Below are 12,118 nucleotides of genomic sequence, written 5' to 3'. Positions count from 1 at the left end.
CTGGACTCGATGATCTCCCGAGGTCCCTTCCAGCCCTAATGTCTATGAAATCTATGAAATCCCATTCAAGTGTCTGTCTAACCAGCTCTTGAAACTTCAAAGGATGGAAATTCCACAGTTCCTCTAGGTAGCCTGTTCAAATGCTTGACCAGTCTCAAAGTTAGAACATTCCTCTTAATCTCCAACCTAAATTTCTCCAGCTGTAGCTTGAGGCCATTGCTCCTAGTTGTGTCCCCTACAGTCACAAAGAATATCCATATCTATGCTCTCCATAATCACCCTTTAGGTATTTGAAGACTTATCAAATCCATGCCTGCCTTCCCTTCCTCCCTGCCTTGCATTCTTCTCTTCTCCAGACTAAATAACCCTAGTTCTTTTATTTAGCTTTTTCTCCTAAATCTCATCTTCCAGGTCACTAATCATTTTTGCTGTTCTGAGCTGGACTCTCCAAACTGTCCACATTCTTCTTGAAGCGTAGAGCCCAAAACAGGACACAGGCAGATGAAGGTGAGACCTTTCCAGTGCTGAACAGAGAAGAATAATCACTTCCCTTGATCTGCAGTTGACATTCCTGTTAACAGAACCCAGGATGCTGTTGGGTTTTTTTGCAACAAGAGCACATTCTTGGGCCATAGTCAGCTTCTAATCTGCTGTAATCACCAGGTTCTGCTCTGCAGTAGTTCAGCAAAGCTAGTCATTTACTACTCTATACTTGTGCATGCAATTGTTCTCTCCTCAGTGCAGGATTCTGCATTGAATCTAATCTGATTGATTGTGGACTGCTTCTCCAGTCTATCCAGGTAATTCTGGATGCTAGCCCTATCTTCTGGAGTACCTGCAACTGCACCCACCTCAGTGTCATCCCCAGATTTGCTAAGTATGCACTTGATCCCATTATCCAAATAATTAATGAAGACATTAAACAAGACTAGACCCAGGACAGACCCCTGGGGACCCCTGCTAGATACCTCCTTCTAGACATTGAGCAATTGATGATTATTCATTGAATATGATGATCCAGCCAGTCTAATCAACCAGTCAATCAATCTAATCAAAGCTGTTAACACAGTTGAATAGTTCTTAAGGAGGATTATATGATTTAACAAACCTCTCATCTGTAATGAGTATAGATTATAAAGCCCTGTACAAGAAGGCAGACCTATTTTTTTGGGTTGACTCAGGACAACACTATGTTAAGATTCAGGGTCACATCCACGTACCTTAGTACAGCAGGTACTAAGGTATTAATGTGACCAGGTACTAAGGTATTAATGTGACTTGAGGTACCTTAGTACCTGCTTGGTCCCATTAGTACCAAGCAGATGAAAAAAAAGGAATGGGTCTAAGATGTCCCATAGGAAATGGCAAAAGATGTCCTGTAGGAAAACCCTAGAATTAGCCAAGCTCTATAAAACTTAGTCTAAGGCCCCTGACAGATGCTACACTTAACACATGATTACCTGGTTAATCAAGTCTTAAACACTGACCTGGCCACATGCTCATTCAATTAATGGTGTGATAAAACAGGGAACAAGCCATAAAAGTTTTCACACAAAATATGTCTAATAACTTTGTGGCTGGTTCCCATTGCGGCTTAAATTGAACATGTGGCCAGTATTCCCAGCCTTAAGAGCACACCAGAGCCTGTCACGATTCTGGTGAACGTCCTGAGGCTGCAAGTGCTGGTCAGCTGATTGGGGCTCCTACCCAGGGGAACATATGGAAGCCAAACTTACCATTTTCTAGTGATACGGAGCCCCCTGTACCAGCAATATGGTGCAACTAGGATCTGATCCATGAACCCATAGTAGATATGGCCAAAGTATGGCACATAGATTTCATAGACATAAGGGCTGGAAGCGACCTCGGAAGATCGAGTCCAGCCCCCTGCCCAAAGGGCAGGAAGTCAGCTGGGGTCATAGGATCCCAGCAAGATAAGCATCCAATTTGCTCTTGAAGGTATGAAGTATGAGGCAATATTGGGATTGTACATTTGATACCATCATGCCAATAATTTGATGCGTGTCAATGGCCTCAGGTTTACATTGCTTTACGGTTGTTGACCTAAAACCACAACCCCAGGAAGTCTGGATACTGATGTAAGGTCTGCCTACATTGTCTGCAGATGGGGTAGACATATTTATCATCTACAAAATAAAACTGAAAAACTTTTAAACAGTGTGTGTCCAACATATGTCCCTTGGCCATTTTACTTGACCTGCAGGGCTCTCAGACAGGCCATAAATTCAGGAGGGTGACTTGCTAATGAATTCCCAGCTATGGAGTCCTGATAGACACATGTGGCAGTGGCAGGAGAGTAGCAAGGGCTATGTTAATCCTGTGCCACCACTTGCCTCTCTATACTGCTGCTGCTGCTTGTCCTACTAATAAGTCCAGATCTGACTCATGAGGCTTCTTGCAGTGTGGATCTGGCAATCAGCTCTGAGGTCCAGATACAGCAGGGACTGGCAATTATTTGGGCCTGTGGTCCACACAGGCAGTTTTAGGGAGCTGTTGCAGGCTGGTCAGCACCCCCACCCCTCCCCCGCAACAGCCTGGAGCCTACATGCCCTGTGGCTCTTTGCCACCACCGGTGCCCAGCAGCAGCTGAGCACACAACCCACAACCTCAGCCCTGACTCTGGCCCTGGCCCTGCTATGGACTTGCCCTAGCCAGAGTGGACTAGCTCCAGACCAGCCAGGTCCCACACACATTGCCCTGACCCTGGCCCACCCTGTGCCAGCTCTGCACTGGCCTACCTGCAATGAGCAGTGGTGGTGGTAGCCAGGCAGAGGCTACATGCCTGGGTCCCCACCAATCTCCATGAGGCTGAGGCCAGCAGCAGCAGCAGCTGGAAGGAACCATTGCAATCTGGGCTGCTTAGAAAGGGAGTCCAGCTGTGCAGCTGCCCCAGCCCTGCTGTGCACCTTGGGGCAGTGAGATGCCAGGTGGAATCGAAGGACCTGCTGCAGGCTAGACAAAATCCCTCCATAGGACAAATCTGCCCCACAGGCCTTTTTTCACCCACCCCGAGGTACAGCCTGGGGGTGTAGGTAAATTTGACACCCATGACTTAAACAATGGAAAACTGAAACTATTTGAAAATAATTCTATTTATAGCATTCCCCTCCAGAGTCTGTTGATATTCAGAGGAAGAGATGTGTAGGCATTTGATCACAACATTACAACTAAAACACAAGGATTATTTGCTTGATGAGACAGATATAATTAAAAGTAATAACATGCCATTTATTATCAGGAAGGTTATATACCACTTTCCAATATCAGGCTCTATTTACTTGCCTTTTCTTATAACTTTTTTTTTAAGAAGTTTTAATGACTTGGGCTGAAATTCTAACCCAGACTGATTTTTTTTTTTTTTTTAAACTTCAGCCAAAATGGTTCCGCCATTTTTTAGAACCCAACAGGGTTCTGTCCATGTTCAATCACTGTGGTGATGTTTTCTTTGAAGATCATCATACTTTGGAGCAGAAAGTTGAAATACAGTAGGGACTCAGTGACCTGTGTATCAGGGTTGTGCCTTGTGCTATCCCTGTAAAAATACATCCCAATTTGGCCAAACTATTTGCTACCGAAAACTGCAGTTGGCACAAAGGAAGCAGAAAGAGGAGAAACTGATCTCATGCAAATCTGGGGTGAGGTATAAGAATTAGGGTTGGCTGAGCCAAGAGCATAATAATAGTCATAGGAGAGGGAGACTTGGGTAAGGAGATGAACTGGTTGAGGATCTGGGTGAGGGAAATGGGGATTGGCTAAAAAGAAGTGTATCTAGAATCAGTCCTGATCAGACAGCACAACCTACAACTGGCTGGGTAAGGATATTATGCAAGAAATCTGAAGGAATGAAATTAGAATTGAGTAGGCAAGGAAAAACAGGACTGAGAGAATCTATCAGGACTATGGAAGAGACAGTATGGGACAAGAACAAGCTGGAAGAGATAAAGGGATGGGTGCTGACAAATGTGGGGAAAAAGACGCGCTTTACTGGATGAGGCAGCGCATTAGCTGGACTCAGCTCCCAGCGGCTGTATAGATTGTGCACTTCAGTGGAACTTTTTTGGTGCTTTTATCTAAAACTAATTCAATTAACTATTTGATAAAAGCACCAGAAAAGCCTCACTGAAGTGCCTGATCTATCCAGACATTGGGCAAGCTAATGCCAGGTCAAACTAATGCCAGAAGATATCAGATTTCCAATCAATGTTAATGAAACCTTTTTACCACTTATTAGATATTCCATGTAGTGACAGAAAGAAATATTTTTATAATAGCTATTTTATTTTGTAGTTGCATTATTTAGAAGGTGAAATTGTCAACTAGATTTTTGCATCATCTCTTTCCATCTGCAATGCCATGTACATGGGTTAACAAGAATATAACAAACAGGGCTAAAAAAACCCACAAATATGTATAAAAGCAACTTAAAACAGCCCTTTGAATACCTAAGTGTCAAAAACATTAAAAAATACATACCTATGTTAAGCACTCAGAGCTTGCACTTTGCCTTTTATTGGCCATCTTTACTCTCACATTTCTAAAGGTATGATGCTTCCATGCCTGGTGCTGAAAGATAATTTGCTTATCAGGGCTGAAATCTATAACTGATCCTGTACCAAATACTGCTGAACCTGGGCCTCTCTCCAGTAAAGTCCTGGGGGACAATTCAACTTTTACAGAGAATGAAGGAACATTTTTTCTGGCATGCAAATTTTAAAAGAAATGAAGGCTTTGTGAGCACCTCTCTATAGACATCAAAATAAGAAATCAATTCAGATTAAAAATATAGCACTTACCTGGCCCATTGAGAAAGTCTTTAATTTGCACTGTGATGAAAGGAGGTGGAATACCACTTTTAGCATCTGTCTCTCCTGCTACTGTCTGCAACCAAACCTTGCAATAATCAAGAGCTTCTGGAAGAGTTTTTCCAGGATCTGTAGGGGATATAAAGTAATAATCACTCTCATTAATGATATTGCAGTAATGTGATACACAACAAAATGGTTTACGAAGGAAAGAGGAAACAAAATAAAATCAAGGAAAGCATGCACTATTTTTGCATTGTTTACAGACTGTTTACAAATCATATTAGTGGTTCCATACATACAGAGTATGGCTGCATGTATATTAATGCGAAATATATATACATATATAATGTATATTACATGAAGTATATCTGAAATATAAAATCAGAGTACATTGCAGTGGCTATACTTAATTTGTAATGTGCATGAAAAAGCCAAGAAATATATCAGCAAATACAAAAGCCCAGTGATACCACTGTTCCAAATGTCCATTAAGTTTAGCTAAGCTGCTGTGAAAATATCTAATCATTTCAGTTACTTTGTCAACTAGACTCTTGATCTGGTAAAATAGAATATTTACTACATATTTCTGGGTTTTCTTTGGGTAACAGCAAAAACAGATTAACAGCAAAAGGGACAAACTATACAGCAGTGCAAAGGACCAGAACACCATACGCTGCAGGATGCAGCATAGCAATAACAGTGCAGTTATTTGATACAGTTTGGAGTTTCACCAATACTGCAATCACTTTTTAATGTCGAGCTTTTCAAATTTACTTCAATTGCTCTTCCTGTATGCCCTCTTTAGTGGTATTCCTTTGATCAATCCTTAATATTCACAACTACGAATAAACCTTCTCATTCAGTTTTGCTCAGTGTTGTGCATTTCTCCATTTTTTGGCCATTGCAGATGGCAAAAACCTCCCTGTGCACAAGGCTTATTTCCCCCTTTATCTTTGGTAACCCACGCCCAAAGTTATTGTAATAACTATACAAGAAAAAACCCTGACAAATTTTTGGCATTCATATTTTTATTTAAAAAAAATCCTTCGAAATATTCAGTTTCTCTTTAAATCCAAGATTCTCTCTTTCTAGTTTTATGATCATAGAGTGCCCTCCTTGCCCTTTCTATTTTACAATTTTCTTACCATACATTTCCTCACTCCCAGTTAATTTAAAAAATGTTAGTGTAGTTTTTACTTATTTGAGGTTTTACTGATTGGATGCCTTTCAAGAACAGTATTTACATACCCACCATTATAGTCAACATATGGTAATATGGTATCACATATGAGCAGGGTATATTAAGCCTGCCTTGGAATTTGTCTTTCTTGACCTTATCATGTGATTCATATAAAACTTGGCACATATGAAGCCTTATGTGGTTTCAAAGAACATACTGAAACCAATTGATCATGACTTTAGATCTATATGGCAAAGATCAAAAGTTAGCACATTCTTCTATTTTTATTTGATCAATTTTCAGGCAATGATTTTATAGCAGTGTTTGTACTGTGCGACATACATTACAGCTAGAGTACTTTTTTCCTTTACTTTCTCCCCCCAGTATCCCAGTATTAAAGTCACCTCTAAACAGTTATTTTAGGGGCATTTCATTCTTGATCAGTGCATGCAACAACATGAAAGTATTTTTTCCACATGAATTTTCTGCACTTTATTACTGTTTCCCTCTAATTATACTTAACAGAATAGAAGGATGTATTCCGTTTTACACTCTAAGTTCTTTAAAGCAGAGTATATAACTTTCTCTGATTTCTAGATGGTGACTAGCATTTTACAAATAATAAATAGCAAAAGAATGTTCTCTTCGTAAGTTTGTCATTGTTTATATATTATATTACAGTATAATAAAACTCCCAATCCTCATTCAAAATGCAGAACTTCAGCAGAATTCAAAACAAGACTGGTCATATTTTCAAAATATTCTTGGTGTAAATAGGCTATTCGGGTGCAAATGCTGAGAAATCAGAGGAAGTTCACAATGAGCGACACAAGTCATTAGGGCAAATTACTTTACGAGTAGAGGTGAAAGGAGTTAAATGTGCATCATGTCTAAAGTGTGACCTAAGGCAGAAAACACAGTATAAATACTTGTAGCTTTAGCGACCAAGGAAAGAACAAATCAGCTATCATGCCCCACAGAGTATAAATTACGATACAGGTAATGGAATAAAAAAAAATCAGAAAATGTAGGTTAAATATTAAAGACATTTCTGATGGTAAGCTATTTTAGAATATGCAATATTCTCCCCAAGGAAGCACTGAAAATGCTGTTGTTTGGGATATTTAAAAATGCACTGATGAAACACTATAAAAGGTACAATAGGGAAAAATCATAGATCATCAGGGAATGGATCTGTATAATGTACTATAATAGCTATTTATGTTTCCATCTTCTATGATTCTCCTCCCCAAAAATCAAAACTTGGATTCGCAGTTATTTGTATAAACCAGATTCTCAAACAGGGTGCTGCAATACACTTTAAGGAGTGCTGCAGGGTAGTTAGTGTAGCTTTTACTGTTATTGGTACTGTAGGTGCGTAAAAGCTTTTACATGACTCACAAGATAAGCCCAGAGATGTCAGATAGGTATCTATCCATAGTGTCAAAAATAGTTTGACCTGTTGTAGTCTTTTTGAGGTACTTCTTAACAGAAGAATTGTTCTATTATTTTTCCATAATCAAAAATCAACTGAAAAGCAGGAGCTGGTATTTTCCGATGATTGCCTTGAATCTAACAAGGAGGTGCCTTGAGTTTAAAAAGTTTTATGTATGCACTGTCCTGAATCCTGTCTGACGGACTACTGCCAGACAATTCAGAGTAATATACAAAAAGCCCTGAAATCTGGCAAATATGGATACTCTGGTCCCTGTGAAAAACTCATTCTAACCCCCTAATAATTAGGAATGGCTTAAAACCCTGATACTTGAGGTTTTATATCCTGCTCAGTTTATCTTTTCACATAATTATTTCTTTGAATTCTCAGTATTTTTGTTATATGTATAAGTATACATATGTTATATGTACTGCTAAGTGGCAGTGAGTTCCACAGTTTAATTAATGTTGCTTGTTAAAAAAAATTCTCTTTATTAGTTTGTAATAAGTAACACCCCCTCACATTCTTGTTCAACTAAAAGGGAGAAAAACAGAAATTCCTGATTAGAGCTACACATAAAAAGGTTATTTCGTATCTTAGAAGTGTTTGATATTCTAATTTTGAATGAACAGCTGAAGAATGAAGGAGTGATAAACCTGGGCAACCCAGGTTTCCAAGCTTTTGACTTATCATGTGGATTCATTAGGTGGGCTGCCAAGTGACAGGGTGAGAGAGCTGGGAGAGGTTTCCATACATTTGGGGTAGGGATAGAAATTACACATAAACTGGTATAAGTGATCAGAAACTGGTTCAATCTGTAACACAACAGAAGTTCAGTGCACATAAGCTGCTTTCAGAATGACTTTATGATAAACCTGGATGGATGTAGTACAAGACTTAACTGATTTAGTTTAAATCGGTTGATTGAACTTCTGTCCCAGATCCCGTCCAGATTCAAGTTAACTCACAATCCCACAGCATCCAGGATGCTCTGTACATCCCCCACAAGCCCCCCCTCCCCCTCCATCCCTTTGCAGGATGAGCGGGCTAGCCTTGGTCCAAGCTTTCTGTTCCAGCTGAGCAGGAAAGTGTGCTCTACTGCTCCACAGCTTCTGGCCTGGGCCACTGCAGGCATATGGCTGTTATTTTCAGAATCAAAAGTAAATGTCTGTTCACTTGCTTATTGGTTCACGCTACACAGTTTAAACTAATGGATGGAGATTGAATCAATTCAGCCTTGTTTTTTTTTTGACTGTCTATATTTAGCCCAGGAAAACAGAAATATTTTACAATGTACTGAAAGGAACTGATTCATGCCAGGTCACCATGCTGAGTCAAGGGTTAGAAGTGATCGGAAGCCAACTTGGATGCATTTTCAGGAGCAAAGAAATCCTGGCTTTGTCTCTGATTTCTATGATTTCCCATGCAATCTTGGACAAATCAATCAATCAACCTCTTTATGAATTAGTTTCCCCATCTATAAAACAGCAATTTCATGAGCCAAAGTGTATTAGTGCTTGCAAAGTACTTTGAGGTACTTGGATGGAAGATTATTTGAAAACAAAAAGTATTGTTCTCATGTTTAAAAAAAATCAGTACAACTACGTACTTAGAGCAGATGACAGACTATTATAAACTTAGTGTAGCTAATAAGATAAGAAAATGGTATGTTATTTGGTAAAAATAAGTGGTATGTTAAAAATTAATTCTATTATTTGATTTAATCATTGTAAATTAATACTGTTTAAACAAATCTATGCACAGCTGTTCATGAAAAGTATACTCAGATTTTTTTAAAAAAACCAACCCTCTACCACCTAAATTAAACCTGTATTTATAATTTTTAGTTAACTACAGGTTGGATGATATTTTTAAAAGATCACATATTTAAAGATATGTTGGTTCCTAAGACGTATAAATTTCAGTGGGAGTTCAATGCCTAGTGTCCTTTAAAAATATTTCCTGAAGCCACTTAGGAAACTAATCCCATTGACATTTAATGGAGCTTAGACAGCCATGGAAATTTTATTTTTTATGTATATTTATACTTTTTTTTTTTTTTTTTAAAAGACACATATTTTACTCTTCAGGCCAGGGGTTAACAACATACAGCCTGTGGGCCAGATCCAGCCTGTGCAACCATTGGATTCAATCTCCATGACTTCCAATCTAGTCACTGCTGCTACAACTGCTTCTCCCTGTCACACACCTGCATGGTGAGGGCTTTGCACATCCCTACCACATGGCTGGGTAGCAAGTTTTTTATGGTACAGGCTAGAGTGAGTCAGTTTGGGTCAGAGGTGCTGGGCACTAGGACCCAGCTGCCAATGCCTCTCTTCCTCACCATGATTTGAAGACAGTGCTTGCAGCTGGAAATTCTCTGGGGGGTGGGGAAGGGGCAATGAAACTGCTGCGGAAGCACCCCCCTCCCCACTGAATAGTGTCCAAGCCCATGTCTGTATGATCCATAATTTCTATGGGTGGGATCCATCCTGCAGACTACAGGTTGCTAATCCCTGCTTTAGTTTTTTGCATCTTTCCCACCTTGGATGATGCAAATACTCCAACAATTTCATTCTGGTATACAGTCCAATTTTAGTCACTTTCACATGCATTTTCTCCCGCATGAGGACAATACCGTAATTTTCTTTGGGTTACAAATGCTAAGTGGAATGAATTTTTATTTCTAAAAAAAATGCTTCTGTTGGAATCAAAAGAATACAAACCTGGAAACAATTCCATTAGCTTAAATCTGACTTCTGGGTCAAATTATTTCCCAAGTGTTAGCTGCATGGCTTTTGATAGGAAGTCCAAATATGCGGACTTTTTGCAGACCCAAGGCATTGTAGACACTTAGCATATCCATGGATGCAGCTGTGCTGGAGAGCAATTATGGAGAAAGGAACAGGTGGCAGGGTAACAGAATTTTTCAAGAGCTCCGCCAGGAAAATGTACTATAAAACCCTACCTGTTGAATTCCACCCCTCTCCTCCAAAAGTAGCCGCCTGGGAGAAGCAGTGAGTCAACACATTTCCTGCCTGATTTGATCCCTGCCCCTCCTTGTTCAGCCACCAGGAGTAGGAGTTACATATGGCCTGAACCACTGAATCCGCTTTTGATGGTGCTTCTACCATTAGAGGTCTGGATTATTAAAAAAAGCATTCACAGTGATCATGTATGATCTTTAGATGGCCTCATAATAGCTGTTTTTGGAAATGGGACACTGGAGGAAGTTGAAGAAATTCCATGCATAACAAACACTTGGGAAATTTCTCTCCTTTACTAATGACCAGGCTGCACATTCACCTCTTTCAAAACAAACAGAAAAACCCAAGCAAACAAAGAGAAAATATATTTTTCAAGAATGCTCTGAGCATCATGCTCAGGAAATGATGCAACCTGAAATCTGGACTACATTATCTGAAGCTAAACAAATGCGGATTTAAAAGATATTTATAAATGTACCTAATGAAATTATGTTAAAAACAATTGCAGACTCTTTTATTTAAATAGGATTGCTATTAATACAGTTGTGAAAACTAAAGATGCTGGCAGAAGATGCCAATTTTGTGAGGTGCTGTTCCAGGCAGGATGAAGAGAAAATGGAAATGTTGCTTTTTGGACACTTTGAAGAGGACACTATAAAGCAGTTCCTTCTTGTTGGGAGGGCTAACAGCAGTAAGTATTCTTGATTTTATTTTATGATTTGAAGCTCCAATCACTGACTGCATGAATCATCACACAATTACAAAAGTAAAAATTGTGTAAGACAAATAGACTCCTTCTGCACAACTACAATAGGACAGGGCCATGGTTACAGAATTGTAATGAACCTCCCCTTCATATTAGCTGGGTTGCAGGTAGGTAGGGTTTATGAAAGTGACTGCCAAAATGGAAATCATTCTTGCTGCTAGCTCTGAAAGAGGCAGGCACTGCTGTTTGTGAGTTTTGCCTGTATTTTGTTGAGTTTTTTGATTATGAGGTCTTCCCTTGTCTTTTGAATACTTTGGATGTTATAATATCAGTGGTAAGTACCATATAATAGTCAGCATGGATATATATATATTCAGCTAGTACATGCATATCAAGTTGTCTAATAGCGGCCAAAATGACAGAAGGTCTTTGCCAGTTTCTGCTGTTGCAGGTTCTGGCTCAGGAAAAGTCCAGTCAGACTTTGCAAATTAAAACATGAGATAAAATTCCATGTCACTGAAGTCCTTGGCTAAACTACCAAATTTAAATGCCAGAATCTGGAAGCACCAGAAGAGGTGCACAACAGTAACTTTTTGTGTACTTTCAAATAAAATACCTTACTACAAAAAATATCAATACACAATTAGTACTGAAGTACTAATAACATAAATAATAGCCCAACTTTGACTTCCAGATTCAATTAATTTATTTTCAAGTTTAATTTCTTTTTCATGGCTAGATTAAGAACCACTTAATTTTATTTTCAGGCCTCAGATTCTTTTAGTCTGAAGATAGTTTTTACGTTGTTTTCATCCAGATTTTGTCAATGTTTTCCTTTAGCAAAAAAAAAGTTTCTTGAATAAAAAATGGAAACAAAAATATATATCCCACATAACAGGATTTTATTGTGAGCGTCAGACATACTGACTCTTAATTTCACTCATTCTCTCCTGACCATGAATGTTTCTTGTGTTTTTCCCCTCA

At 39.1% G+C, this 12,118-nt stretch overlaps 1 protein-coding gene across 1 annotated transcript in view; it reads right to left on the bottom strand.

The window, feature by feature from the left end:
- VPS13B (vacuolar protein sorting 13 homolog B) overlaps positions 1-12,118 on the bottom strand; it is an 869,608-nt gene that overhangs the window by 173,509 nt on the left and 683,981 nt on the right. The window contains exon 34 of the mRNA XM_019545488.1: positions 4,815-4,952. Coding sequence (XP_019401033.1) covers positions 4,815-4,952 — 138 coding nt within the window. The remainder of the gene's footprint in view (positions 1-4,814; positions 4,953-12,118) is intronic.

Source organism: Crocodylus porosus, unplaced genomic scaffold, assembly GCF_001723895.1.
Source record: "Crocodylus porosus isolate Cpor-Errol unplaced genomic scaffold, CroPor_comp1, whole genome shotgun sequence".
NCBI lineage: Eukaryota > Metazoa > Chordata > Crocodylia > Crocodylidae > Crocodylus > Crocodylus porosus.
Note: the sequence above shows the minus strand (reverse complement) of the source record. Positions and strands in the feature narration are given on the sequence as shown.